The sequence below is a fragment of the Pseudophryne corroboree genome, chromosome 5, assembly GCF_028390025.1.
Source record: "Pseudophryne corroboree isolate aPseCor3 chromosome 5, aPseCor3.hap2, whole genome shotgun sequence".
NCBI classification, from domain to species: domain Eukaryota; kingdom Metazoa; phylum Chordata; class Amphibia; order Anura; family Myobatrachidae; genus Pseudophryne; species Pseudophryne corroboree.
The window spans coordinates 658,005,021-658,031,649 of NC_086448.1; the positions used below are offsets into that span (position 1 = coordinate 658,005,021).

The 26,629-nt window shown below is 41.9% G+C and overlaps 1 protein-coding gene across 1 annotated transcript in view; it reads left to right on the forward strand.

Annotated features, from left to right (window-relative positions):
- The window catches only part of LOC134929650 (chloride channel protein C-like), a 563,568-nt gene that overhangs the window by 405,590 nt on the left and 131,349 nt on the right, over positions 1 to 26,629 (forward strand). The window contains exon 16 of the mRNA XM_063925230.1: positions 22,804 to 22,980. Coding sequence (XP_063781300.1) covers positions 22,804 to 22,980 — 177 coding nt within the window. The remainder of the gene's footprint in view (positions 1 to 22,803; positions 22,981 to 26,629) is intronic.

Below are 26,629 nucleotides of genomic sequence, written 5' to 3' on the forward strand. Positions count from 1 at the left end.
TTCTGCCACTGCAGTGCCACTCCTAGATGGGCCAAGTGTTTGTGCCGCACACTTGTGTCGCTTAGCTTAGTCATACAGCTACCTCATTGCACCTCTTTTACTTCTTTGCATGATGTGCTGTTTGGGACCTAGTTTTTTTAAGTGTCATCCTTCCTGCCACTACAGTGCCACTCCTAGATGGGCCAGGTGTTTGTGCCGCACACTTGTGTCGCTTAGCTTAGTCATACGGCTACCTCATTGCACCTCTTTTACTTCTTTGCATGATGTGCTGTTTGGGGCCTAGTTTTTTTAAGTGCCATCCTTCCTGCCACTACAGTGCCACTCCTAGATGGGCAAGGTGTTTGTGCCGCACACTTGTGTCACTTAGATTAGTCATACAGCTACCTCATTGCACCTCTTTTACTTCTTTGCATGATGTGCTGTTTGGGGCTTAGTGCCATCCTGTCTGCCACTGCAGTGCCGCTCCTAGATGGGTCAGGTGTTTGTGCCGCACACTTGTGTCGCTTAGCTTAGTCATACAGCTACCTCATTGTACCTCTTTTACTTCTTTGCATGATGTGCTGTATGGGGACTAATTTTTTTAAGTGCCATCCTGTCTGCTGCTGCAGTAGCTTCTCTTGTATGGGTCAGGTGTTTGTGCCGTACACTTGTGTCACTTAGCTTAGTCATACAGCAACCTCATTGCACCTCTTTTACTTCTTTGCATGATGTGCTGTTTGGGGACTAGTTTTTTTAAGTGCCATCCTGTCTGCCATTGCAGTGCTACTCTTATATGGGTCAGGTGTTTGTGCCGCACACTTGTGTCGCTTAGCTTAGTCATACAGCTACCTCATTGCACCTCTTTTACTTCTTTGCATGATGTGCTGTTTGGGGACTAATTTTTTTAAGTGCCATCCTGTCTGCCATTGCAGTGCTACTCTTAGATGGGTCAGGTGTTTGTGCCGCACACTTGTGTCGCTTAGCTTAGTCATACAGCTACCTCATTGCACCTCTTTTACTTCTTTGCATGATGTGCTGTTTGGGGACTAATTTTTTTAAGTGCCATCCTGTCTGCTGCTGCAGTATCTTCTCCTAGATGGGCCAGGTGTTTGTGCCACACACTTGTGTCACTTAGCTTAGTCATACAGCAACCTCATTGCACCTCTTTTACTTCTTTGCATGATGTGCTGTTTGGGGACTAGTTTTTTTAAGTGCCATCCTGTCTGCCATTGCAGAGCTACTCTTAGATGGGCCAGGTGTTTGTGCCGCACACTTTTGTCACTTAGCTTAGTCATACAGCTATCTCGATGCAACTTTTAGACCTAAAAACAATATTGTGAGGTGTGAGGTGTTCAGAATAGACTGGAAATGAATGTTATTGAGGTTAGTAGTACCATAGGATCACAATTACCCCCAAATTCTGTGATTTTAGCTATTTTTTTTTTTTGTAAATTATCCAGATCCAAAACCAAAACCTGAAAGGGTTGTTTTGCCAAAACCTAACCAGATCCAAAACACGTTCGGGGATCCAGATCCAAAACACAAAACACGAAAAGTGCCCGCAGCACATCTCTAGTCCTATGCAGTAGGTAGTGACACTAAATAATAAACGATATACATGTATTTGTTGTATGATGTACTAAGACTGTCATCCTGACAGTATTCAGTACATGAGCCAACACTTGTTCCTTTGCCATGTTACTGGCCAAGATCAGCCAAATGAATTATTGACCTGTAATAAATATATTTAAATTTAGCGCTTAAAACCCTAACTTAAAAAATACAAATTAAGCTACACGTACCTCACAAAATGTTTTCACGCTTTGTAATTGGCAAATCATATATCTACCAAGAAAATGTACTAAATTTACCTTTAGGGAATCATTGCATAAATATTCTAATAAGCAGGCAGAGGCACTGTACCACAGAAACTCAGAGACTGTAGAGTTTGCGGACACACCATACACACAGACAGTATAGCAGAGATTAGCATTTAATTGAGGCATTCTGAAGACCAGAGAGGCTGCTTATAATGAGCTGAGGTGCTAGCAGTAATGAGGGAGGGAAATGTTATCTAGCCGTACACCTGTGATCTGCAACATCATGCAAAGTAATGAGACTCTGCAAGACTTCTCATTAGCAGCCTATCACAACGTGGCCCTTTCAGGCTGGGTACAAATACTCTGCTAATACAGTTACTATATTAAATGATGAGAAGGTTTTTACTTTCTTTATTTAAAATACCACCCAATTAATGCATTCAGTAAAACAGCAAATCAAATCATGAGCAGGACAAATCGTACCTGATGAGGGATCATGTTGGTGTGTCTACTGTCTCAAATTTCATTTAGGACTTTAAAAGAAGCTTAATCTAGGTTTTGATCGTGGCCACAATTCAACTCTTTCAATTAATTTCAATTACCTTACTTGATACAAACCAGGAATTCATTTTTATTGATATTATAAATCTTCTGACCATTTATTATAAATACTTGTATTTACCGTACTTTGATTAAAAGTTGAATACAGGAATTTAGCATGGCTTATCATCAATAAGACCTTAGGGGGAATGTAATACGGTGTGAGAATCAGGATGTGAGAGATTTTGTGAGTTCTCATGTTTTTTTCCAAAGTGGCAGGTTGATTTTGCCATGTAAATGATTGCCACTTAAAAAAAACAGGAGAACTCTCACAAAATCTCTCACTTTCTGATTCTCACACCCTTTTACATTGCCTCCAAAATGCAAGCTCTTTGAAAGCCTGCTATAGCTATATCAGCCCATTACTGTATTTTCCTCACTGACAGACTATGCAAAACAGCAAGGGCACCTGTACACTGATCTCTGCATGGTAGAATCATTGGTGCGTATTGTTGAATTCTCTTGGATTAACTAAATTAACCATCTTGTTGCTGTTTGGGTTGTTAGGTAAAATTAATGAATTGAAAATGGATTTATAAAAATCAATTATTATTTATTCAAAGGGCCACGCCCGTATACAGGGAAGAGGGACATCCTCTCGTCCTGTGTCAAATCATTTAACAACAACATACACGTATCAACAATGAGTTTTATATAATACAAAGTAACGCCCCTTTTGGTATATTCCTCCCCTATGATTTCATACCTCAGGAATACAATGTTAGGCAATGGAGTTATGCAATATTGGGACAATTATCAAGAATACTAAAATGATACTCGTGATCGTCAACTGTGTCCATATTAGGAATTACATCTGGACTCTGAGCTTTTAGAAAGTGCGTATGTGGAATTAATACTCAGCCAACAAAGTTGTTTTTCTCTCAGGGTGTGTATAAAGTTCAAGATGAATTTGCTATATCATCTAGCTAGAATCAAAATGGATTCTGTTATGCTTTCATATTATACTAGTGAATATGAGAACCCTTTGCTTATTGGATGTATACATAATATACGTACTATCCCGTAGTGCACACACATAACTGTTAGGCCTTCAGCAGGTTGCCTCTGTCACAGTATTCGACAGCTCCACCCTTTGATCAGGGACATTATCCATGTGCCCTGTCATCTCAGGAGAATTTCTGGGAACGTATAGTTCACTAATAATTATTTCATGTAATATTGCTATTCTGCGTTTGACAGTAGCCTTCTAAATACAACATAGGCCGCACCTGTATGCGGTGAACATCAAATGAATGTCTATAATCACATCGGGGTCGTCAAAAAAATAAACCTCATCACAGAATACATCATCACATACAATCACATACAATATATTTAAAAAACATTTTCCTAATCCTGAAAATTGAATACTAGGATTTAAACATTTATCTTTTCCAGTCCATATCATAATGCCTTGGTTAAAGTTCTTTTATATCATGGACCTCCTTTATATACTTGGCATTACACGTATCAGGATCCGTAATGTCTTTGGTCAAATAAGCACAGCAGTGAGCTCAAAGTGCTGTTTCCGGAAATCAACAATATCCTCCAATTTGTGGTATTAAAAAATGTAGAACAATATGGTATCGTAATAGTTCATGTCCAATGTCCTGGAATCATCACAAATGTCCACAGTTCTGGAATATCCTATCATAAAGTTCAATCATGTTATCAATAATTTAATTGAAATAAAACGTCAACTTCCAGTTGATTAATCATACGACTTCATTAGCCATAGGAGAACTTATTAGCCACCTTTACCACTTCGAGGTTTTATTGATACTCTGGTGGCAGGAACATGTCTCCTGATTACTGAGTCAATTACTCTTTTTAGGAATAGTTCATCCTGCAAGAAAACTTTTCTCAAGTTAATATATGTTTTTGTATAAAATTGCTAAATCATTCTTCTTAAATAACAAACATTTTTAGAATTAATAGGTAACCAATTATATATCATATCCTAAGGACATGGTGACAACTACCATTCCCAGTTATGTATGATATCTTCTTTTAACCTTTGAATCTACTCCTGGTAAAATACCTTTATTAAATCATAAACTTTAATGAACATCCTATGTAACCATTACTATTTATATACCTAACTCATTATATCTAGCACATCTAGAAACCTTAGGTTAGTATATTGTAACAATCCTTTCACATTCCCTTAAATCAACCTTTTCTATCTACATAAGATAATTTTTTTTTTTTATTGACCTATTTTATTTCCACTAACTGAAATACACCCGATATGTGTAGCTAATATTATCACTAGTGGTGGTTCTTTCTTGAGATACTATTGTATCTATACACATGTACCGTGTTTCACTATTATCACGACTCTATAAAGTTTTGGTAATCACATCAAATGTAACTTGCATAGAGAACTTTGGCCTGCTATTATCTATGTATACATATCTAACAATTATAATAGTCTTAAATAATGATTAGCAATACAATTTATATAGCTGCAGTACTTAAAATCTTTCCAACAATTAATGGTATTGCTGGACTGGATACTCCTCAGAATAATATCCTAAATTATTTAAATTATCCATGCATTAATCTATACATCTGTCTTCGAGTGGAGTATAATACTCACAACCACGTTTTTCAAAGTGTGTGTTCGTTACACCAGTCATAAATCCCTCTGGATTTCCTGCTTAGAAAAGAAAAGAGGAAGGAAGGGTCTTATTGAAATAATTCCCATCCACACTAATGGATGAGTACTCATACCTACACCACACGTTTGCTCGCTCTCTCTTCAAAGAAAAATAAATAAATTAAGTCTTAATGCTGTTATAAATAACGTCGCTCCCGTATACTTTCAAAAAAGTTAAAAGTTCTGTAGGATATTAGCTTATAAGCACATAGTCTATTATCAATGATCATAATCATCTCTATCTTGATTGAAGGGTTCATTCAAATACAACTCTGTGGTAGTAACCGTAGTAACAGTCTCTGTATTGTATCTCCATACAATTGTTTTTAGTGTTAGGTTCCTTTAAGCTCTGGTCTCTGACCTTTTCATTTCATTGCAAGCTCATGGATCTAGGTGTCCTTCTTCTGCAGCCTTTGCAACGGCTGTATCAGAGTCAGCGGTACTTGCCAAGGACCATCCTATGCGATCTGTAATGGAACCAAAACATAAGCAACTTCTCACCATAACACCGTCTTCACTCTCTTAGTGATTGTCCTGTGCCGGACTGTGTGTTTTCGTGTTGGTTAAATATCTTTCCAAGGTTCTTGCAGCTTTTGATATTCTTGTAACTGTTTAAATAATTTGTGTGACACATTTGAATCGTCAAATCATTTTGTAGTTTTGAATCAGTCTCTGGATAATATATCTTTGCGGGATAACATATCTTTGCTGGATTCCAAAAAGAATAACAAAAAAATGATATAGAAGAGAGACAAAGCAGAGGCTTAGGTGTAATTCTACCACTATTGAACCAACGATTGGACCATGCCATGATTCAAATTCTGCCTTTCCTGTCTCTTTTGTAGATTAATAATGCTTAATTCTTTAAACTTTCCTTGTCACATTATGACTTTTTATTCTCAACATTACACATATTAAACACAAAATATTTTTTCAAACTCCTATAAACTCTTTCTATCAGTAAAGAAACTTTACTGTCTTTGAAACACTATCTCACACCTCTGGCCTTATTATTCATTTCTCAAATAACCCCTTAACACCTGTTACACATCCTATAGTTCCTTTTTAGCATTACACTATGTTGTATTAAAACAATGTTGTTTTAATCAACCCAATCATCTGCAGTAAACATGCTATAGCTTTCTTTATCACCATCACGATCCCTCTTATTATCACATAATTTGTTATTTTGGTCCCATGCCAAAACACAATGTACACTTCTCCATTAAACTTCATTATAGAAAGCTTGTGAATCTATTTCATGACATTACCCTTGGATTTGCATAACTCATGACATTTCCCCTTAATGAAAATTGGCACCAACACTTTATTATTAATAATACTAATTCACCAATTCACCATCCCATTATCCCCTATGGATGCTCGAGAAATTATTCTCCTGTTAATCAGTTTTTTTTTTTTTTTCTTTTTTTTTTCAATTCCTTTAAATGCAATGTAAAATGCGATGTAATCATAATTGTCTTACTCATCCACATTATATTCCTTATACTCCCCACTTTTGGGGGTGAGGAAGACAAGTATGCAGCTGTATCTAAGTTGTGGTGGATCCTGTGAATCGGGAAACACTCTGAGCTGGGCATCACTGTGCCACCAGAGGAAACCCTACCAGGATAGGTTCTTGGACAGGGGAATCGGGTGACGAGGGTCAGTGAAGCAAGTAAAAGGACTGATACGCTGAATAAACCATCTGTGGTGGTGCCTAGGCTATTTTCAGCCTCGGACCCATGTTGCTTCTTTAAGCTAGCAAACCGCAATCCCATTATATGTTGAGAGATTTACATCTATCACACGGTCACTTTAACTGGTCCAGATTCACCCATGCACTTTATGTATGTAGTATGTCAGTGAGTTTATGTGTCCTAATAAACACATTTTTCATGGAACAAATCATGTGTTACAATTTCCCTGTTAGTTCATATATCCCCTATTGAGTGAAGGGATATATCTTTAAATCTGAAATCTCTCCGTAAGCTACACTATTGCTATATTATATCTGAGTTGTATACTGTTATAGGTAAAATGTACACATCATATAAAATCTACTGCTTAACCTCAGTATTAAACCTATATACTCAGTATTAAACATATATGTTCTTGCTTATGCATAAGTGGATGGTTTGGCTCTGACTGTGTATCCATAATGTTTTAGTCATGATAAAGTGTAATATTGTATTACCTTCTATAATTTCTTTGGTTATGAACTTGAATGTATGCATATAGCATTTCCAAAAAAAAAAAAAAAAAAAATTACTGTATCTAGAGATTTATCATCTGGTCATACATATATATTTATCAATAGATGTATACCAAGGCTCCACCCTCTAAGGGTTTTAACTATCTTTGGCCTAGCGCCAAATAATGTCTAGGTAGTTAACTATGTCAGCACACCGTTGACTTTTGTCTTGCGCCACCTTGTGGTCTTTTCTGTAAAAAAACACAACTGTTTAGTACCTGACACCAATACTTCAAATAATTTGTAACACAAAGGTATATCATCCACATACTGGTTACATTTCTTTACTTATTTCAACATATCATTCAGACTGGCCAGTCCACACAAACTGTACGTTTCTCGTGCACACCCATCACTTCCTGTGCTTCCAAGCAAACTTTTCTTGGACTGTGTCCATCCCATGGATGTTTTGGCACATATACATATTCACTGAAAAATCACTTACAAAACTGAACAACGCTCCTGCTCACATTTCTATCTGTATAACTATTCTATACAATCATATCCCCACACTTCCTGGCTACGGAACCTGGTTCATCACCGCATATTGTGCAGTCCACTAAGAACTTTTGCAACGTATTATATCGATGCCTATACAATGAGATGGATTTTAGCAAGCATATTTTTTTACCTCACGAACCCAGGGTAAGTGATATATAGATATGCTATGCATCCAACTTAATCTGTTCCTACTTTATTCTTCCTGGAATCTTTAGAAATACCCAGGGTAACTTTTACATTAGGATTCTTCCAAATAACTTTGAAGAATTGTCTAAAAGTATGTTAATACTGGAATCGTAGTGATTAATTGCTTGTCGCAATGTTTGATTTACAGCATATACATTAAAGAATGCATATTCCTTTATCTTTCCCTATGATTTTAGCTGCTGCTTTGAAAACTTTAGCTCACCAGAGTTAGGGCGTTGTCTTCTTGACTGTCTGCCAGATGCAGATCTGTCAGCGATAACGCTGTTAGCGCTGACATCTCTAGCCCATATCTGTTGCTGGGATTTTTTTGTTCTTATATTTTCTGATTACAGTTATGCTGTAGAAAGAAATTGGCAGCATTTTCTACAGGTTATCTGGTAAAGATATTAGTTTTTTATATTAAAACTAGAGTAGATAGTTTGTATAACATATGCAGAGGTTCCCAAACTGTGTGCCGTAGCTACCTGGGGTGCCTAGGACACTTGTAGGGGTGCCCTGGGTTGATGGTCTAGTACCAATTCAAATTATTCAGTGCTGGTGGCTGCCAGTCATAAAATATGTGGCCAAACAGAAGCAAATATCCCTCACCACACAACTGACTCTAAGGATGGCATATAAACGCCATCTACTCCTTTTTTTTACATTTCTTCCTAGGGGTGTTGTGAAAAAAATTCTGATATTCTAGGGCTACATGATTAAAAAAAAATTGGGGAACCACTGACTTATGCTTATTATGATCCATCTTGTTAGATGAAAAAATTAAAGCTCACTGAACACTTTTTTTTTTTTCTTTACTGCGTCATGGCTTACACTGCTGCTGGAAAGGAGGGGGCACGATTCTGCGCTGTTACAGCCCCCTAGCTCTCTGTGCTTCACACAGCATTGGAAACTGAAGGGGTTTTTTTCTTTTTTTTTTTCTGGCAGACCTTCTCACAATATATTGCATTAAAAAATATTTGCGTATTAACCAATACCATATGGAAACTTCACTTCATAGTTAGATAGTAACATTAGATAAACACATATTTTTAACTACAGATCTGCCAAAAGCCATTTGAACACGGACATCAACTTTTGTTTCCTCCGTTCACAAATATATATATATATATATATATATATATATAAACTTTATTATTTCAAAACTTGTAACCATGCCAATCACAGACAGAAGGTTTCTATTAGACACAGATCTGAGAATATACTTAACTGAACATTATGTTCCACCCACAAAAAAAAAACCATAACACAAAAAATTTAAATAGTTTGCAAACTTCAATTTCTTGCAGATTTCAACAGTTTTGCCAATTTCAAAATACGCTTAGTATTGGTTGATCAGGCCAATATTATACAGCATGATTGAAATGCAAAACATATACTGTACCCTTTGTCACAGTACTATACAAAAGTTGTGCATCTATGGAATATTTCTTCCATACATGATATGCACACTTAGAGTTAATCCTCCCTGCCCTTCCCATACGCTGGAAAAATTCGCAATCCCTGCAATTTTTCACACACGCGACACGTCTGTCAACTGGGAAACTGCAGTAGATCCTCTTATCACAGACTACTATCACAAAGCAACATGCTTAGGTTATGCTTAAAACAACCAGCAGCTCTTAGCAGCTCAGTATTGCAATATATACTTACACTCAATTACATATAATCCCTATAACCTCGGGTTGTTCACTCTATTTTTTTCTAATGTACTCTTCTTATACATGTGTAGCTGACTAACAAGGGGAGGTGATCTATGTGCTTTTTACTTTATTTGGCTCTTGGTCCAAAGCACTTATTCACGCAATCATTCATAGAGTGAAAAACACAGGTTCTTTGCTCAAATCTTTGAATTAATTTTGGTATTCTTATTTACATGCAACAGCATCTGTCAATCATCATTTCCGAGTTACTTGGTCCTTCAACCGATTTGGACATAATTTTGGTATTAATTTTACAAACAAACAACAACAAACAGGTCCCTGAGTTATTTTACTAGTTTTTTTTGCCAATCTCTCCACTCCTATTCTCATATTATAAAAAATACAATCACACAGACAGCTGGCAGGTATAGAAACAGCATGTACTGGAATATAGCACATACCATGGTATTCTATACTTACCAGTGCTGTAGTGACTTGGTATGTTCCTTCCATCATCAGCTGCTGGCTGGCACACCCCTTTGAGAATTTGATGAAGAGATTGAGATCTATAGCTCCAACGATTGCGAGCCCCCATCTTGTTGAATTCTCTTGGATTAACTAAATTAACCATCTTGTTGCTGTTTGGGTTGTTAGGTAAAATTAATGAATTGAAAATGGATTTATAAAAATCAATTATTATTTATTCAAAGGGCCACGCCCGTATACAGGGAAGAGGGACATCCTCTCGTCCTGTGTCAAATCATTTAACAACAACATACACGTATCAACAATGAGTTTTATATAATACAAAGTAACGCCCCTTTTGGTATATTCCTCCCCTATGATTTCATACCTCAGGAATACAATGTTAGGCAATGGAGTTATGCAATATTGGGACAATTATCAAGAATACTAAAATGATACTCGTGATCGTCAACTGTGTCCATATTAGGAATTACATCTGGACTCTGAGCTTTTAGAAAGTGCGTATGTGGAATTAATACTCAGCCAACAAAGTTGTTTTTCTCTCAGGGTGTGTATAAAGTTCAAGATGAATTTGCTATATCATCTAGCTAGAATCAAAATGGATTCTGTTATGCTTTCATATTATACTAGTGAATATGAGAACCCTTTGCTTATTGGATGTATACATAATATACGTACTATCCCGTAGTGCACACACATAACTGTTAGGCCTTCAGCAGGTTGCCTCTGTCACAGTATTCGACAGTATGAAGTGTGACAATGGGGATATTTCATTCTTCTAAATATTCTAGATCATAGCTGTCACGATCCGGGTATCTGGTCGCCATTACTTACCCTTCAGATGCCTCCTAAGGCGGGCTCAGCGTTCCAGGACCGGATTCCGCTGTTCCTGAGTTTCCACATGCAGAGTGGTCTTTTCATCAGCCGCGGCCTCCGCTGTGCCCGCGTGGTTAAATGTGCATCTATCAGCCTGGCGTCTCCTGTCTCCGGTGGCCGGCGCCGCCATTACTGTTTCCCAGACCACATGGATTACAAACCAAACTTCCCTCCAAGTGTCTGCATGGGCGCAGCCATCTTGGATTCTGTCATCTGATCATTTCCACCAATCTGCTGTCTATGTTGTTGATTTGCATAATTGCCTAGCCAACCCCTTCCTTGCTGCAGGTATAAGTAAGCTGTACCTGAGCAAGGAAGACGTCAGTGCTTTGGTTGTCAAACCTAGTTCCTGTTTGTCTCTCTTCTATGATTGTCTTCCAGGTTCCAGCTCCTGTCTCAAGACTTCCACCATAGAGACCCGCACCAGCATTCCACCTGCGGTGTAGCCTGACTCTCCAATCCATTGTGGATTCATCTGTTTCCAGCTACAACACTACCTGCTTCCAGCCTCAGCTTCCAGCAGAGTACAGCTTCCCTTAAAGGGCCGGTGTCCTTTCTACACTTTACCACTCTCCACCGGAATTATTATTTCTCCGCTCTCAAGTTCTACATTTCAGTTCACATTTCATCGCTCCCAAAGTTCATTTATTATTTAACTGGTTCCAGCCAGTATCCACTCCGTGCTAACAACAGTCTGGTTCCAGCCAGTATCCACAGCAGCTGTTTTACCTTCAGCAACCCAGCTCTTCCTGGAACACCAGCTGGTACAATCCTGGGTTATCTCCATTGCTACAGCCGGGCCTGGTAAGGACTTTCCATCTAGAAGATCATAAGAACTATCTCACACTACCAGTGCCCTGTGGCTCCTGCCATGCTGTAGTACTCAGGAACTGTATTTATTCTTTGCTGACTTTTACATTTTCTTTTATTGCTGCTGTGATGCGGAGTTGTCATAATAAACATCATTGACTTTTATCTAAGTTGTCGTGGTCACGCCTTCGGGCAGTTATTATTCATGTTACTTACATGTCCAGGGGTCTGATACAACCTCCCAGGTTCCGGTACATCTCAGCCCCTACAACTGAGGCTGCCTCCCGTCAGCTCAGGCCCTCAGTTGTGACAGTAAGCACTGACCTAATGAATCCAGCCGGAGACCAGGATCAAGCGGCCAGGCCGATGCAAGAACTGGCAGCCCGACTAGAACATCAGGAGGCTGCACAGGGCCACATCATCCGCTGTCTCCAGGATCTCTCTACTCGGCTGGATGGGATTCAGACAACTCTCCGTGGATCAGGCGCGTCTGGTGCGTCAACCACAGTGACTCCAGCTATAACCCCACCCACCTTACCCATTTCTGCTCCACGTCTTCATCTTCCAACGCCAGCAAAATTTGACGGATCTCCAAGATTCTGCAGGGGATTTCTCAACCAGTGTGAGATTCAGTTTGAGCTACAACCTGGCAATTTTCCCAGTGACCGTACAAAAATTGCCTACATTATTTCTCTTCTCAGTGGCTCAGCCCTTGATTGGGCATCACCGTTATGGGAGAGGTCCGACACCCTGCTATCTTCTTACACTGCATTTGTGTCAACATTCAGGCGCATCTTCGACGAGCCAGGCCGGGTAACTTCAGCTTCGTCTGAGATTCTCCGTTTACGCCAGGAATCACGTACTGTAGGACAATATCTTATACAGTTCCAGATCCTGGCATCCGAACTGGCATGGAACGACGAGGCCCTGTATGCTGCATTCTGGCATGGTTTATCCGAGCGTATTAAAGATGAGTTAGCTACCAGAGACTTACCCTCCAAGTTAGATGAGCTAATCTCACTTTGTACGAAAGTGGACTTACGTTTCAGAGAGAGAGCAACTGAGCGTGGAAGATCATCTGCTCCAAAATCTTCTACTCCTCCTCCTCGCCAACTGTCACCAACTACAGATGAACCCATGCAAATTGGCCGTTCCCGTTTAACTCCTGCTGAGCGCCGAAGACGTCTCTCCGAGTTTCTCTGTCTGTATTGTGCAGCTCCGTCTCACACCATTAATGCCTGTCCCAAACGTCCGGGAAACTCCAAATCCTAGCTCGCCAAGGAGAGGGCCGGCTAGGAGTAATGATCTCCTCTCCATCTCCTCAAGATTGTAACCTCCCAGTCTCGCTTCAAGTTGCTCAACGTTATCAGAACGTCATTGCCCTCCTGGATTCCGGAGCAGCTGGGAACTTTATTACTGAAGCCTATGTTAAACGGTGGTCCCTACCCACCGAGAGACTTCCTTCGTCCTTTTCCTTAACTGCTGTGGATGGCAGTAAAATTTTTGATACAGTTATTTCTCTAAGGACTCTACCAGTTCGTCTGAGAGTGGGAGTTCTTCATTCCGAACTTATTTCATTTTTAGTGATTCCAAGAGCCACACATCCTGTGGTCCTGGGCCTTCCATGGCTCCGTCTTCACAATCCTACAATTGATTGGACGACTACGCAAATCCTGGCATGGGGTTCCTCCTGTACTAAGACATGTTTGTTTAAAGTGTTGCCTGTCTGTTCTTCCTCCCCCAGGTCGTCTGATGTTCCACCTCCTCCATATCAAGATTTCACGGATGTGTTCAGTAAAGCTTCTGCTGATATCCTTCCTCCTCATAGAGAATGGGACTGCCCGATTGATCTCGTTCCAGGGAAGGTTCCACCTCGAGGCCGAACTTATCCGTTGTCTCTCCCCGAGACACATTCTATGGAGGAATACATTAAAGAGAACCTAGCAAAGGGGTTCATTCGACCTTCTTCTTCTCCAGCCGGCGCAGGCTTCTTTTTTGTAAAGAAGAAAGATGGTGGTCTGCGGCCGTGCATCGACTACAGAGGTTTGAACGACATTACCATCAAGAACCGCTATCCTTTACCCCTGATTACTGAGCTCTTTGACAGAGTTAGCGGAGCTACCATCTTTACAAAGCTGGACCTGAGAGGTGCATACAATCTCATCCGGATCCGTGAGGGTGACGAGTGGAAGACCGCATTTAACACCCGTGACGGACATTATGAGTACCTCGTCATGCCCTTCGGATTGAGCAATGCTCCAGCTGTCTTCCAGCATTTCGTCAATGAGATCTTCAGAGACATTCTATACCGTCATGTCGTGGTCTATCTAGATGATATCCTCATTTTTGCCAACGATTTAGAGGAACATCGTTTCTGGGTAAAGGAGGTTCTGTCCCGTCTCCGTGTCAATCATCTCTACTGCAAATTAGAGAAATGCGTCTTTGAAGTCAAGTCCATTCCGTTTCTAGGGTACATTGTGTCCGGTTCCGGACTAGAGATGGATCCTGAGAAACTACAAGCAATCCAGAATTGGCCAGTACCCTTAACCCTCAAAGGGGTCCAGAGGTTCTTAGGGTTCGCCAATTATTACCGAAAGTTTATACGAGACTTTTCCACCATTGTGGCGCCTATTACTGCTTTCACCAAGAAGGGTGCTAACCCGTCCAAGTGGTCTGAAGAAGCCATGCAAGCTTTTCATCTTTTAAAACAGAGGTTCATCTCTGCACCTGTCCTGAAACAGCCTGACATCGACTCTCCTTTCATCTTAGAGGTGGATGCCTCCTCCGTTGGAGTAGGAGCGGTGTTATCTCAGAGGGCTAAAGATGGTCATTTACATCCTTGCAGTTTCTTCTCACGGAAGTTCTCCCCAGCGGAGCGCAACTATGCCATTGGCGACCAGGAGTTGCTAGCCATCAAGCTCGCTCTAGAGGAGTGGAGATATCTGTTGGAGGGAGCTTCTCATTCAATCACCATCCTTACAGACCACAAGAACCTTCTATATCTAAAAGGCGCACAATGTCTCAACCCTCGTCAGGCCAGATGGGCACTTTTCTTTTCCAGGTTCGACTTTAAACTCCAGTTCTGTCCGGGCTCTCAGAATCGCAAGGCCGATGCCCTTTCCCGCTCATGGGAGCAAGAAAATGAGTCAGAGTCTTCAGACAAGCATCCTATTATAAATCCGTTGGCATTCTCCACGGTAGGGATGGACTCTACGCCCCCATCAGGGAAAAGTTTTGTGAAGCCGACACTAAGGAAGAAGCTCATGCATTGGGCCCATGCTTCCCGTTTTGCCGGACATACAGGTATCCAAAAAACCCTGGAGTTTATCTCTAGGTCCTATTGGTGGCCAACTCTGAAAAAGGACGTTTTGGAGTTTATTGCATCTTGCCCAAAGTGTGCTCAACATAAAGTATCCCGCCAGTCGCCTGCGGGGCAACTGGTTCCACTATCTGTTCCCCGTCGACCATGGACCCATTTGTCGATGGATTTTATTACAGATTTGCCCATGTGCAACAAGTTCAATACCATCTGGGTGGTAGTTGACCGGTTCACCAAGATGGCACACTTCATTCCTCTCACCGGTCTTCCGTCAGCTTCCAAGTTGGCTCAAGTATTCATACAAGAGATCTTCCGACTCCACGGTCTTCCAGAAGAAATTATCTCAGATCGAGGAGTTCAATTCACAGCCAAATTCTGGCGAAGTTTATGTCAAGTCCTCCAAGTCAAGTTAAAGTTTTCCACGGCTTACCATCCTCAGACCAATGGTCAAACTGAGAGGGTGAATCAGGACTTGGAGGCCTTCCTCCGCATCTATGTGTCCTCCTCTCAAGATGACTGGGTTCAATTACTTCCCTGGGCCGAGTTCTGTCATAACAACCAGTATCATTCTTCATCTTCCTCAACACCATTCTTCACCAACTTTGGATTCCACCCTAAAGTCCCTGAGTTCCAACCGCTTCCAGCAACTTCTGTTCCCGCAGTGGATATCACCTTGCATCAGTTTGCCAATATCTGGAAGAGCGTACGATCAGCTCTGCTCAAAGCATCGTTCAGGTACAAGAAGTTTGCGGATAAGAAGCGTCGAGCAGTTCCTGCTCTCAAGGTGGGTGATCGGGTATGGTTATCCACGAAGAACTTGAGGTTAAGAGTTCCCAGTATGAAGTTTGCACCTCGCTACATCGGTCCTTTTAAAATTGATCAAGTCATCAATCCTGTTGCTTACAGACTCCAGTTACCTCCCTTCTTAAAAATACCCAGGACATTCCATGTTTCCCTGTTGAAACCGCTAATCTTGAATCGGTTTCATTCCTCACTTCCACCAACTCCGAAAGTCCAAACTCAACGAGGCGTTGAGTATGAAGTGGCCAAGATCCTGGACTCACGTCACCGTTACGGTCAACTTCAGTATCTCATTGACTGGAAGGGCTATGGTCCTGAAGAACGCTCTTGGACCAATGCCTCTGACGTCCATGCTCCTGCCTTGGTCCGAAATTTCCACGCAAAGTTTCCTTTAAAGCCTAAGAAGTGTCCTGGGGCCACTCCTAAAGGGGGGGGGTGCTGTCACGATCCGGGTATCTGGTCGCCATTACTTACCCTTCAGATGCCTCCTAAGGCGGGCTCAGCGTTCCAGGACCGGATTCCGCTGTTCCTGAGTTTCCACATGCAGAGTGGTCTTTTCATCAGCCGCGGCCTCCGCGGTGCCCGCGTGGTTAAATGTGCATCTATCAGCCTGGCGTCTCCTGTCTCCGGTGGCCGGCGCCGCCATTACTGTTTCCCAGACCACATGGATTACAAACCAAACTTCCCTCCAAGTGTCTGCATGGGCGCAGCCATCTTGGATTCTGTCATCTGATCATTTCCACCAATCTGCTGTCTGTGTTGTTGATTTGCATAATTGCCTAGCCAACCCCTTCCTTGCTGCAGGTATAAGTAAGCTGTACCTGAGCAAGGAAGACGTCAGTGCTTTGGTTGTCAAACCTAGTTCCTGTTTGTCTCTCTTCTATGATTGTCTTCCAGGTTCCAGCTCCTGTCTCAAGACTTCCACCATAGAGACCCGCACCAGCATTCCACCTGCGGTGTAGCCTGACTCTCCAATCCATTGTGGATTCATCTGTTTCCAGCTACAACACTACCTGCTTCCAGCCTCAGCTTCCAGCAGAGTACAGCTTCCCTTAAAGGGCCGGTGTCCTTTCTACACTTTACCACTCTCCACCGGAATTATTATTTCTCCGCTCTCAAGTTCTACATTTCAGTTCACATTTCATCGCTCCCAAAGTTCATTTATTATTTAACTGGTTCCAGCCAGTATCCACTCCGTGCTAACAACAGTCTGGTTCCAGCCAGTATCCACAGCAGCTGTTTTACCTTCAGCAACCCAGCTCTTCCTGGAACACCAGCTGGTACAATCCTGGGTTATCTCCATTGCTACAGCCGGGCCTGGTAAGGACTTTCCATCTAGAAGATCATAAGAACTATCTCACACTACCAGTGCCCTGTGGCTCCTGCCATGCTGTAGTACTCAGGAACTGTATTTATTCTTTGCTGACTTTTACGTTTTCTTTTATTGCTGCTGTGATGCGGAGTTGTCATAATAAACATCATTGACTTTTATCTAAGTTGTCGTGGTCACGCCTTCGGGCAGTTATTATTCATGTTACTTACATGTCCAGGGGTCTGATACAACCTCCCAGGTTCCGGTACATCTCAGCCCCTACAACTGAGGCTGCCTCCCGTCAGCTCAGGCCCTCAGTTGTGACAATAATCATGTTACCAAAGTGATGTCTCCTAAACATTTAGGATGGATTAAAGGTGTCTGAAATAATATCCTGCTATAAAATACTGCAATGGTGCAAAAAAGCGTTAAAAAAACTCCAAATGTACAAAACTATTGTTTGATTTGTGACCTAGTCTTTTGTATATATCATACATATGCTGTGCAAATGTTCAAAAGTATGATAGGGCAATCCAAATAATAAGGATGAAAGGGGTCCCTGAAAATAGTTTCCATTGTACTGTAACTGCACCTCACCCACGGCTCAAACCCTTCACCTGTATTGTTGCCAATAAAAAAATCAACACTGACTACATGTGAAAATGATGCGTCCGCTTATCTTTACATTCTACAAAGTGGAGTCTAAAATGTACTGGGCTGCTTCTTCCCTGAACTGGCTTAATGACTGTACAGATAGACCCTTTCATATAAATACTGTATGTTTAACTTCATTTAAATTGAAAGTTAGGATTATTTTATTTACAATGTTCTAGTTTAAAATAATAAATGCATCAAACCGCCTACACATGGACTGGGGTATGCAGTGGATAATACCATTATTGCTATTTTAAAAGGTTGATAAGTATCTGGGGGTTACAGACCAATAAGCTTACTCTCAATGGTGGGGGAGGATTCTAAAAACATATACAGGTTGAGTATCCCATATCCAAATATTCCGAAATACGGAATATTCCGAAATACAGAATTTTTTGAGTGATAGTGAGATAGTGAAACCTTTGATTTCTGATGGCTCAATGTATACAAACTTTGTTTAATACACAAAGTTATTAAAATTATTGTATTAAATGATCTTCAGGCTGTGTATATAAGGTGTATATGAAACATAAATGAGTTGTGTGAATGTACACACACTTTGTTTAATGCACAAAGTTATTAAAAAATATTGGCTAAACTTAACTTCAGGCTGTGTGTGTATAAGGTGTGTATGTAACATAAATGCATTCTGTGCTTAGACTTGGGTCCCATCTCCATGATATCTCATTATGGAATCTAATTATTCCAAAATACGTAAAAATCCAATATCCAAAATACTTCTGGTCCCAAGCATTTTGGATAAGGGATACTCAACCTGTATAACTATTTACAAGACTACAAGTACAAAGTATAAAAACACAATATTAGAGATAGCGCTGAAGACGCTCAGGTATCCCAGCTATGGAAGCAGAAAAATCAGCAGGGGTTCAGATATCACATTGGAGACTTGCTGTAGTCAAAAACAATATACAGTAGCGGCTCATTAAATACACAAAGCACAAATACATATGAAATACAAACATGCTTTTAAAATTAACCTGGAATCTTCTCTATGCCGATGTCAGAACAGAAAGTACAAAACCATGACTGTAGGGATCAATACACAACCAGCCAATCGGAAACTTAGATAGTGCTGCTGATGGGTTCAGTATGATTTACCGGCGGCTGGGATGCCGGCCGCCAATAAACTGACAGCGGCATTCCGGCCACCACTATGCCAGCAGCGAGGCGAGCGCAAAGAGTCCCCTTGTGGGATCTGTTCCCATTCTATAGGTGTCGTGGACACGCTTGAGTGGGAATAGTACTGTTGAGCCGGTATTCTGGCTGCCGGCATTGCCAGTTGTCGGGATTCCGTCGTCTGTATCCTGAACGCCAGGATCCCGACAGTTTAAATGTATATCCTGCTGATAGCTATCATCATTTTATAACTACACCAGCCTCCCAGTACCATTAAAAGACACTGTATGCCTCCTAAGAGTTATCTGTGGACGCATCTGCAGCTGTCTGCGTGTGTACAAGACCATACTGTAATTGGCCTATGCGTGTCCAGACCTTCCCAATCCCTGTTATGCCGATCCAGGTAGAGGGAGACATAACTCAACCACACACAAAAAATGTATAAATGAGAGTATGCCTCCACATCTACTGTTTGTATACACATTACAGAAATGTGCATCTTACACTAATATCAAACATTAAGTTCGAAGGTATATACTGTACCTTGCCCTTGTGGTACCATTGCATAGCACAGGAAGAATAGAAGCTCAGGCAGGGTTGCAATATATTACAGCTGGTCTGATTTCTGCAGGAAATACCCTGAAGAACCGAGAATGATTAATAAGATTTTATATATATATATATATATATATATATTTGTCCGAGTTGCAGAAAGGGTCGGCTTTCAGGGTGGTAGTATTTCTGAAACAGCGCAGTTTGTGAACTATTTGTGTGCTGCTGTGGTGAAGGTGTATCGTAACTGGACTAATGGCGCCATTGCGAATAACCGAAGTGGAAACTGTTGAGCACCGCGTGCCATTGATGTGAGAGGTGAACGTTGGCTACGAAGGTGCATGAGGGTTGACCGTGGAGCAGCTCACCATCAAAATGAACCTGGGGCTACCAGACGTGTGTCTAAAATGACAGTTCAGTCCGTCTAGCTGATGTCATGCTACACATGGTGGTTACTCTGGCTATTGGCTGGTGGTCATAATAATGTGACTGGACCGTGTATATAAAAAAAGTTATTTGACAATCATAGCAGATACATTTCTACAGCTGTTCTCTATGTTTGTGCAGCTGGATACAGTAGATCGAGGTTTAGAATGGGACCTTGGTTGCTCTATTGCAGAGAGCATACATGTACAGGACCAACTGAGGAAGGTTGATAGCAGCATGTTATTACAGCATGTAACATTTTAAGTATTTGCTTCTGAATTTTGGTAATTGTCTCTAGTGAAGTAACTACATGTACATTACAGTACTGAGCTGCATATTGGGCCTTATTCAGCTACACTTACAATGAGGGATTAGCTGCAAAATGAGTGACGGGTAGACAGTGTTTGGGGTGGCAATGGGAAGTGGTCAGGCAAACGCAGGTATGTCACGGCCGCTTAGACAGCATTTTCTGCACATGCATAAATTAGTAGTTGTGATCTCACTTGCTACTGGAGAGACCTCAGCATCCCGGGAGAACATCTCAGCCTGCACATCTGGTCGTCTACAGAGGCACTCAGACTCTTCATTATGACTCAATCTGCGTGGTACCGATCAGCGACGGACTTGCATCCGAATCCGGCCCTGGTAAGCGCGTGTGCGCCCGGAAAGGGGGCGTGCACACACTAGTGACGGGAGCATGCCGGGAGTCAAGGGTGCGTGGACTCGCAGCACGTCCCCATTTCCATGGAAAGGGGTGAGAGCGTGCCGTGAGTCAGGGGGCATGGACTTGCGGCACACCTCCATTCCCATGGAGACAGGCAGGGGGGCGTGGGAGCGCATACAACAGAGATCCGGAGGCTGCGTTGCATGCCAATATGATATGATCCTGTGATAATTGCAAAATTTTGGTCCCTTCAAATAACACAATTATTATAGAATTACGCTGTATAGACTCCACCCCCTCCCGCAATTTCCGGTATTTTTCCCCATCCTGCTCACTGCAAGGGACATGGTCTAACGATGCAACTAGTCCAGCCCACTGCAATCAGCTGCCACTTTAATCTCTTCTCTGGGAGACAGTTAATCGGTAAGTATGGTCTTTATGCTGAAGAGCATTGGCCATTTGCACACCTACTTCTGGCAAACAAAGTTTCTATAACAGGAATAATTGTGCTACAAGGAAATGGCCACCACTCTCCAGCACACATGTAGTCATTACTTCTCCCCCCCCCCCCCCCCCCCCATTTTTTCCTCCATCTGAGCTTCTCCCACCACTCTTCTAAGTGAGATGGTATACTTACATGGGCAATCCATACTTTGTTGGAGGGTGCACAGCCCTTTTCTCCCTGCAAAATAACTTCCTTTATTGAGACCGGATCTTGTACTGCACTTTTAATGAGATGATATTAAGTTTACATTTTAGTGGGAAAGTACATTATGAAGTGTATTTTTTGGCAAACATAATGAAAAACCTTCAAACACACAAAGTGACTCATAATATACATAAGCAGATCAGGTTGGGATGGAAATGTTGACTGTCATCTTGTTCACATGAGAATGTTCACGTGGTTATTGTCACGGTCTGGCAGCATGTGTGACGGGGGTCCCGGCGCTTACCTGTCTAGACGTTATGGCGCTGTTGGCTTGATGTGTTGGCAGTCTGCTGGCATATGGCGGTGAAGGCAGGGTCTCCATGTGCAGGCTGATTGTGGAGTGTGGCATCTCTGACAAGACCGGGTGTTGGGTGCCGCCATTTGCTTTCCTCCATGTGATCAGTTTTCACCTTATCTGGGGCAGCCAATCATTCAGCTGAATACAGCAGCCAATCCCTGCTTCCCACAGGGAGAAAAAGTCAGGGGGCTGCAACTTGCACGTCAGGAGCAGCAAAGCCCAAACTTCCTTGCGGGAGTCCTTGGTGAAAACCCCTGGCGTGTTAGACTCCACGTCTCTGCTCTGGGTTTTCACCAACACCCCAGTACTTCCTGTGTCCTCTTTGTAACCCATGAGCATAAACTATATCAGACCAGCCAGTTTCCAGTTACCAATTTCTGAATCCGCTCGTCAGAGACCCCCAACCTGAATCCACAAAATTCCTCCAGCGCAACAGTCACAATTATGATGTTGGCCATATCGACATTTATCATGTAGATAGTAATGAACTGTCAACATTTTGGAATGTCAGCATATTGTCACTGGTGACCCAGTGGTTACTTACCTTCTTCTGGTGGCCCCAGCGTTGTCCTCGGGCATTCTGGTAGGTATGTGACCACTATCCCTAACCCTAATCCTTACCCCTAACCATAACCCTCCCCCTATTGCAGAACTATAACCTCCCCCCTGCAGCCTAATCCGCCCGTCCGCAGACAAATGTCGACTCTTCACCTATTGACATTCTGAGACTATAGACATGTTGCATGTCAACATTTTAACAATGCTGACATCATGACTGTCAACATTGGGAATATTAACATTGTTATTGTCGACCTTTTAACCTTAACCCTAAATGAGGCTAAACCAAATTGTGCACTTGCACACATAAAGAACAATTGTGTGTCTGCAATTTGTACTGTTTGTAAATCACTCACTGTAACTAGCCAATATTAAGGATATATAATAATAGTTCATTATATATTACCATAGCACTACAAACGTCATATTGAATTTCCTAAAGAGAAACATTTGTTTGTACATCTGTCCAGCACATCATATACATGTAATGTCCCCTTTTAGTGACATAATGAGTGGTATCTCTGCTTTATGTCTTTAGGGTAAATTTGGAGCTTTTCGCTGCCAAAGATGTCATGCAGCCTTGTACCGTTATCCACCTGCGGGAAAATGTCTCCTCATTGGCTCAGCTTCTTAATTCCACAAGTTACAATGGCTTTCCTGTAGTTTACCGCCTGGCACCAGGGGAGGATGAAGTCTTCTTAGGAACCATTACAAGGTAAGCTGGTAGTGCTGATTCATGTTCTCCTTATGCTTGCTAAATGTGTGATCGGTGATTATGGATTGTGTCCATCACTCAATATGACCACAGCCTCTTGGTAATTTTACAAAAGCTAGAGTATCACAATTATATAAGCACATCTATGATAGGGTATATGCAAGTCAATGCTGTAATGATGTCATTAAATGCCCATAATAAGTCCTGAATTGCTACTGTATAATGTGTTACAGGTGAACAATAAGTCCTGAATTGCTACTGTATAATGTGTTACAGGTGATGCAGCAAATTTTAGGATTTGTCACTTTTTTTGCTGTTTCCTGAGTTTAGAATTTAGATTTGTATTCACATTTTAGGACATTTCAGTTAAAATATAGACTATAGTTGAGTATTGAAGAACATAAAATGAATCAAACAGCATTGGCATCTGTCACTAAGCACACTTATAGGGCATCAGGGTGGCATAGTGGTTAGCATTACTGCCTCACTGCACTGAGGCCATGAGTTAAATTCCTGGTCATGGCTTGGTTGTGTTGATTTTGTATGTCCATTCCATGTGTGTGTGGTTTTCCGCCAGGTGCTTGGGTTTATACCCATATTTCAAACATGTTGAAAATGGAGTGTGCTACTGCACAGACTGCATGTTGCTTCTCCTTCAGTGAGGCTTCATTCCCTGTACCAGGATGGCCACAGAGGCTACTATTGCGCATGTGCGGAGCCATTATTGGGACTGTGTTAGAAAATCACAGTGGAAGACAGGTCTTCCGCTTAGCTCCAGATCCACAATGTTTCCAAGTGTTCCTACGTACACTAACCGTATAACACCCTGTTCCACTCATGCTCAACTCCATCTACCATGTGTATAACAGTGATTACAGCTGTAACTGCTTTATCTGTAATAAAACCACCCCCATGGTTAAGTGACTGGTCTGTTTGTAGTTGTTAGGCATCCACTAGTGTGTACAGAAACTCTGCTACACCCTCAAGCCTGTACACACATACAATATTTCAAGCAAAAAACATACTGGTAAATTAATTTGATGTTTTTAATTGGATGGAAAATGTAATACTAGTATATATGAATATGTTTGCTTGTATGCTAGGGATTCAGACTGTAGCCTCCCATCAGGCTGGGGCTGATATAAATGATACAGTCTATGTACAGCACTCAGTAAATTTGTAGCGCTATATAAATAAATGATGATGATAGTAATAAGAACTCCTCCTTGTATCTCTCTAACTATTGCTCCACCTGCTTACGTCATTGGTCCCAGTGTGGTCAGCAGAGTGAGTTGGGAGGTCATATACAGTAGGGCGATATTCAATGGTGTTTTCGTGGCAGCCAGTAGATGGTGCCCTATGGAGCTATTCAATTGTTGCTCCGTTCGGGTGCGATCAGCTGCCGGTGCCTGCATTTCAGGTCGCACTCCATGGGGGTGGTGAGCTGCAATGAGCAAAAATTAACCCGTTTGAGGACTGAAATGAGACTTTTCGCGGTGCGTCCATTAGTTTGGTTGGATTTAGCTGTTTTACACGACAAAACCCGAACTCTCTGGGTGAGACAAGTGCGATAAATAAGCACAATTGAATATAGCCCCCAGATCTCCCTTCACTTTAGGCAGGAGATCGGGAGTGATAAACAACTGAATATCGCCCATAGCATTTGAAAGGCTTTTCCAGTGGCAGGGGATTGACTTGGAGGATTTTACTTTTTTTGATAGCTTATCAGTTTTCCAGTTCTAGCACAACCATTGTGTATACTGACAGGCTACTGATACAAAGTGAGAACAATTGTCAATTATAAGTTAAGTGAAAGTCTGATGATCAGTACAAATGTGTTACAACCCTGCTGACGTTAAAGCTTTGCATAACATGATGTTCAATGCCATGGTTTTGAGTATAATTAAGGCTATTTGCTTTGAATGCTAGACTTACAATGACTGAATCCCTATTCTTCTAGAATTCCCTTCATTAATACAGTATTTTGAATATGTTTCTGTTTCTGTAGACAAGTTGTTCTCAGGTTCCCAAACAGGTCACATTGTCCAGGTCACCCAGCAGGTGCACAGGTGTATTTATTAATCACTGACACATTTTAAAAAATCCACTGGTGGAGCTACATATTTCACGTGTCATTCTGTGAGGAGACCTGGAAAGCATGAACTGTTTGGGGTCCAGAGGGCCGGGTATGGGACTATGCTGTAGGCCAATGCAAATATTATTTTATATTGATAAGGATAAAACTAAACCGTTACTATTTCTATAGATCGCCAGGCATTTTTTTGTGTGTCAGAAATTGTCAAATATTTACGCAGTAACCCTTTCCCAACAACTGTAATTTACGTACGGTATATGGTATAACCAAGTTCTCATACTGTACCTTCTTACATCAACATTTAATATATATGGTAACATTTTTTCTGAGCCATTGACAAGGAGAGGGTTAAACTTCTAATATCTGAACATCTCATAAAGCCCTTTCTCCTCTTTTCCCTGATGGAGACATGTCACACCAGAACACGTCTGACAGTCTCCCATCCTGCAGGCACACATTTTCCTTAGGTTCTTTTGCAGAAATAGGCAGTACTCCCAATCCAGCAAAAATCAGCCTATCTGCTGTACCCAGCCTCGCATCAACACCACAATGTCAACACCAGGATTCCAACACAGTTTAAACTGTTGCCAGGCACCAGGTCGATATCCTCCAACTGACAACAGGTTCACAATGTTGACATCTGAAATGTCACCATGGGAAATGTTGACAGTGGGCCTACATCAGTAAGGATTACGAATTCTGCTAATGAACAGAATTTGCAATCCTTTCTCTAGTATGCTGGGGGCCGCCCCTCGCAGAGCTAGGCTGCCCGGCATGCTGTCCGTCGCCTCCCCCCCTCTGATGAAGCAGAAATTGCGATCGCATTGCAATTTTTGCTTCATTGTAGAAATTAGTGATGCCTCCTGCCAGCACATCTTAGCTGCGTCCGCAGGAGGCCCGCCACCATGTTCCCCATCACGGTGGCTGCATGTGACATTACACAGCCACCGCGATCACGCCCCCATTCGCACCGCCCACGCAACACTCCATCTCCACCCTGGAAGTGGAGCGTTGTCGCCCCTCCCCCACCCTGCGACCGACTCTGCCTTATTGACAGGCAGAATGATCGCATTTTCTGATAGTGTGGGTGCATGCGCAGGACGGGCGCTGCACATGCGCCCGCGGGGTGATTGTAATAATTCCGGTTGGATCGCAATTTGCAATCCAACCTGAATTAACCCCAGTGTCAGGACTTATACAATGACTAATACCAATACCCTCCCACCACAAAAGTTTATTATTGGCTGGTTGAGAAGGGGTGTTTATGGGGGTCTGATCTTGTTTATTAGCCTAACCACCACAGCCAGTTTGATGAAAAGGAGCTGGCTGCCCCTGTGATGGTAGAGATGGTATTTTGTTCCCTCCCTCCTCCCATAGGCTATTGCTCTGAGTCTGACCAGTATGAGGCTGGTTTCATTATGGCAGCCAGATGCCACTTTTATGGTCTCACTGATCCTGAAAGAGGTTGTCTACAGCTGAGGATTTAGAAGGGGAACATGCTGTGATCATTTTTACTTACACTACTTTAAATTGTACCAGTCCTGGAATTGACTA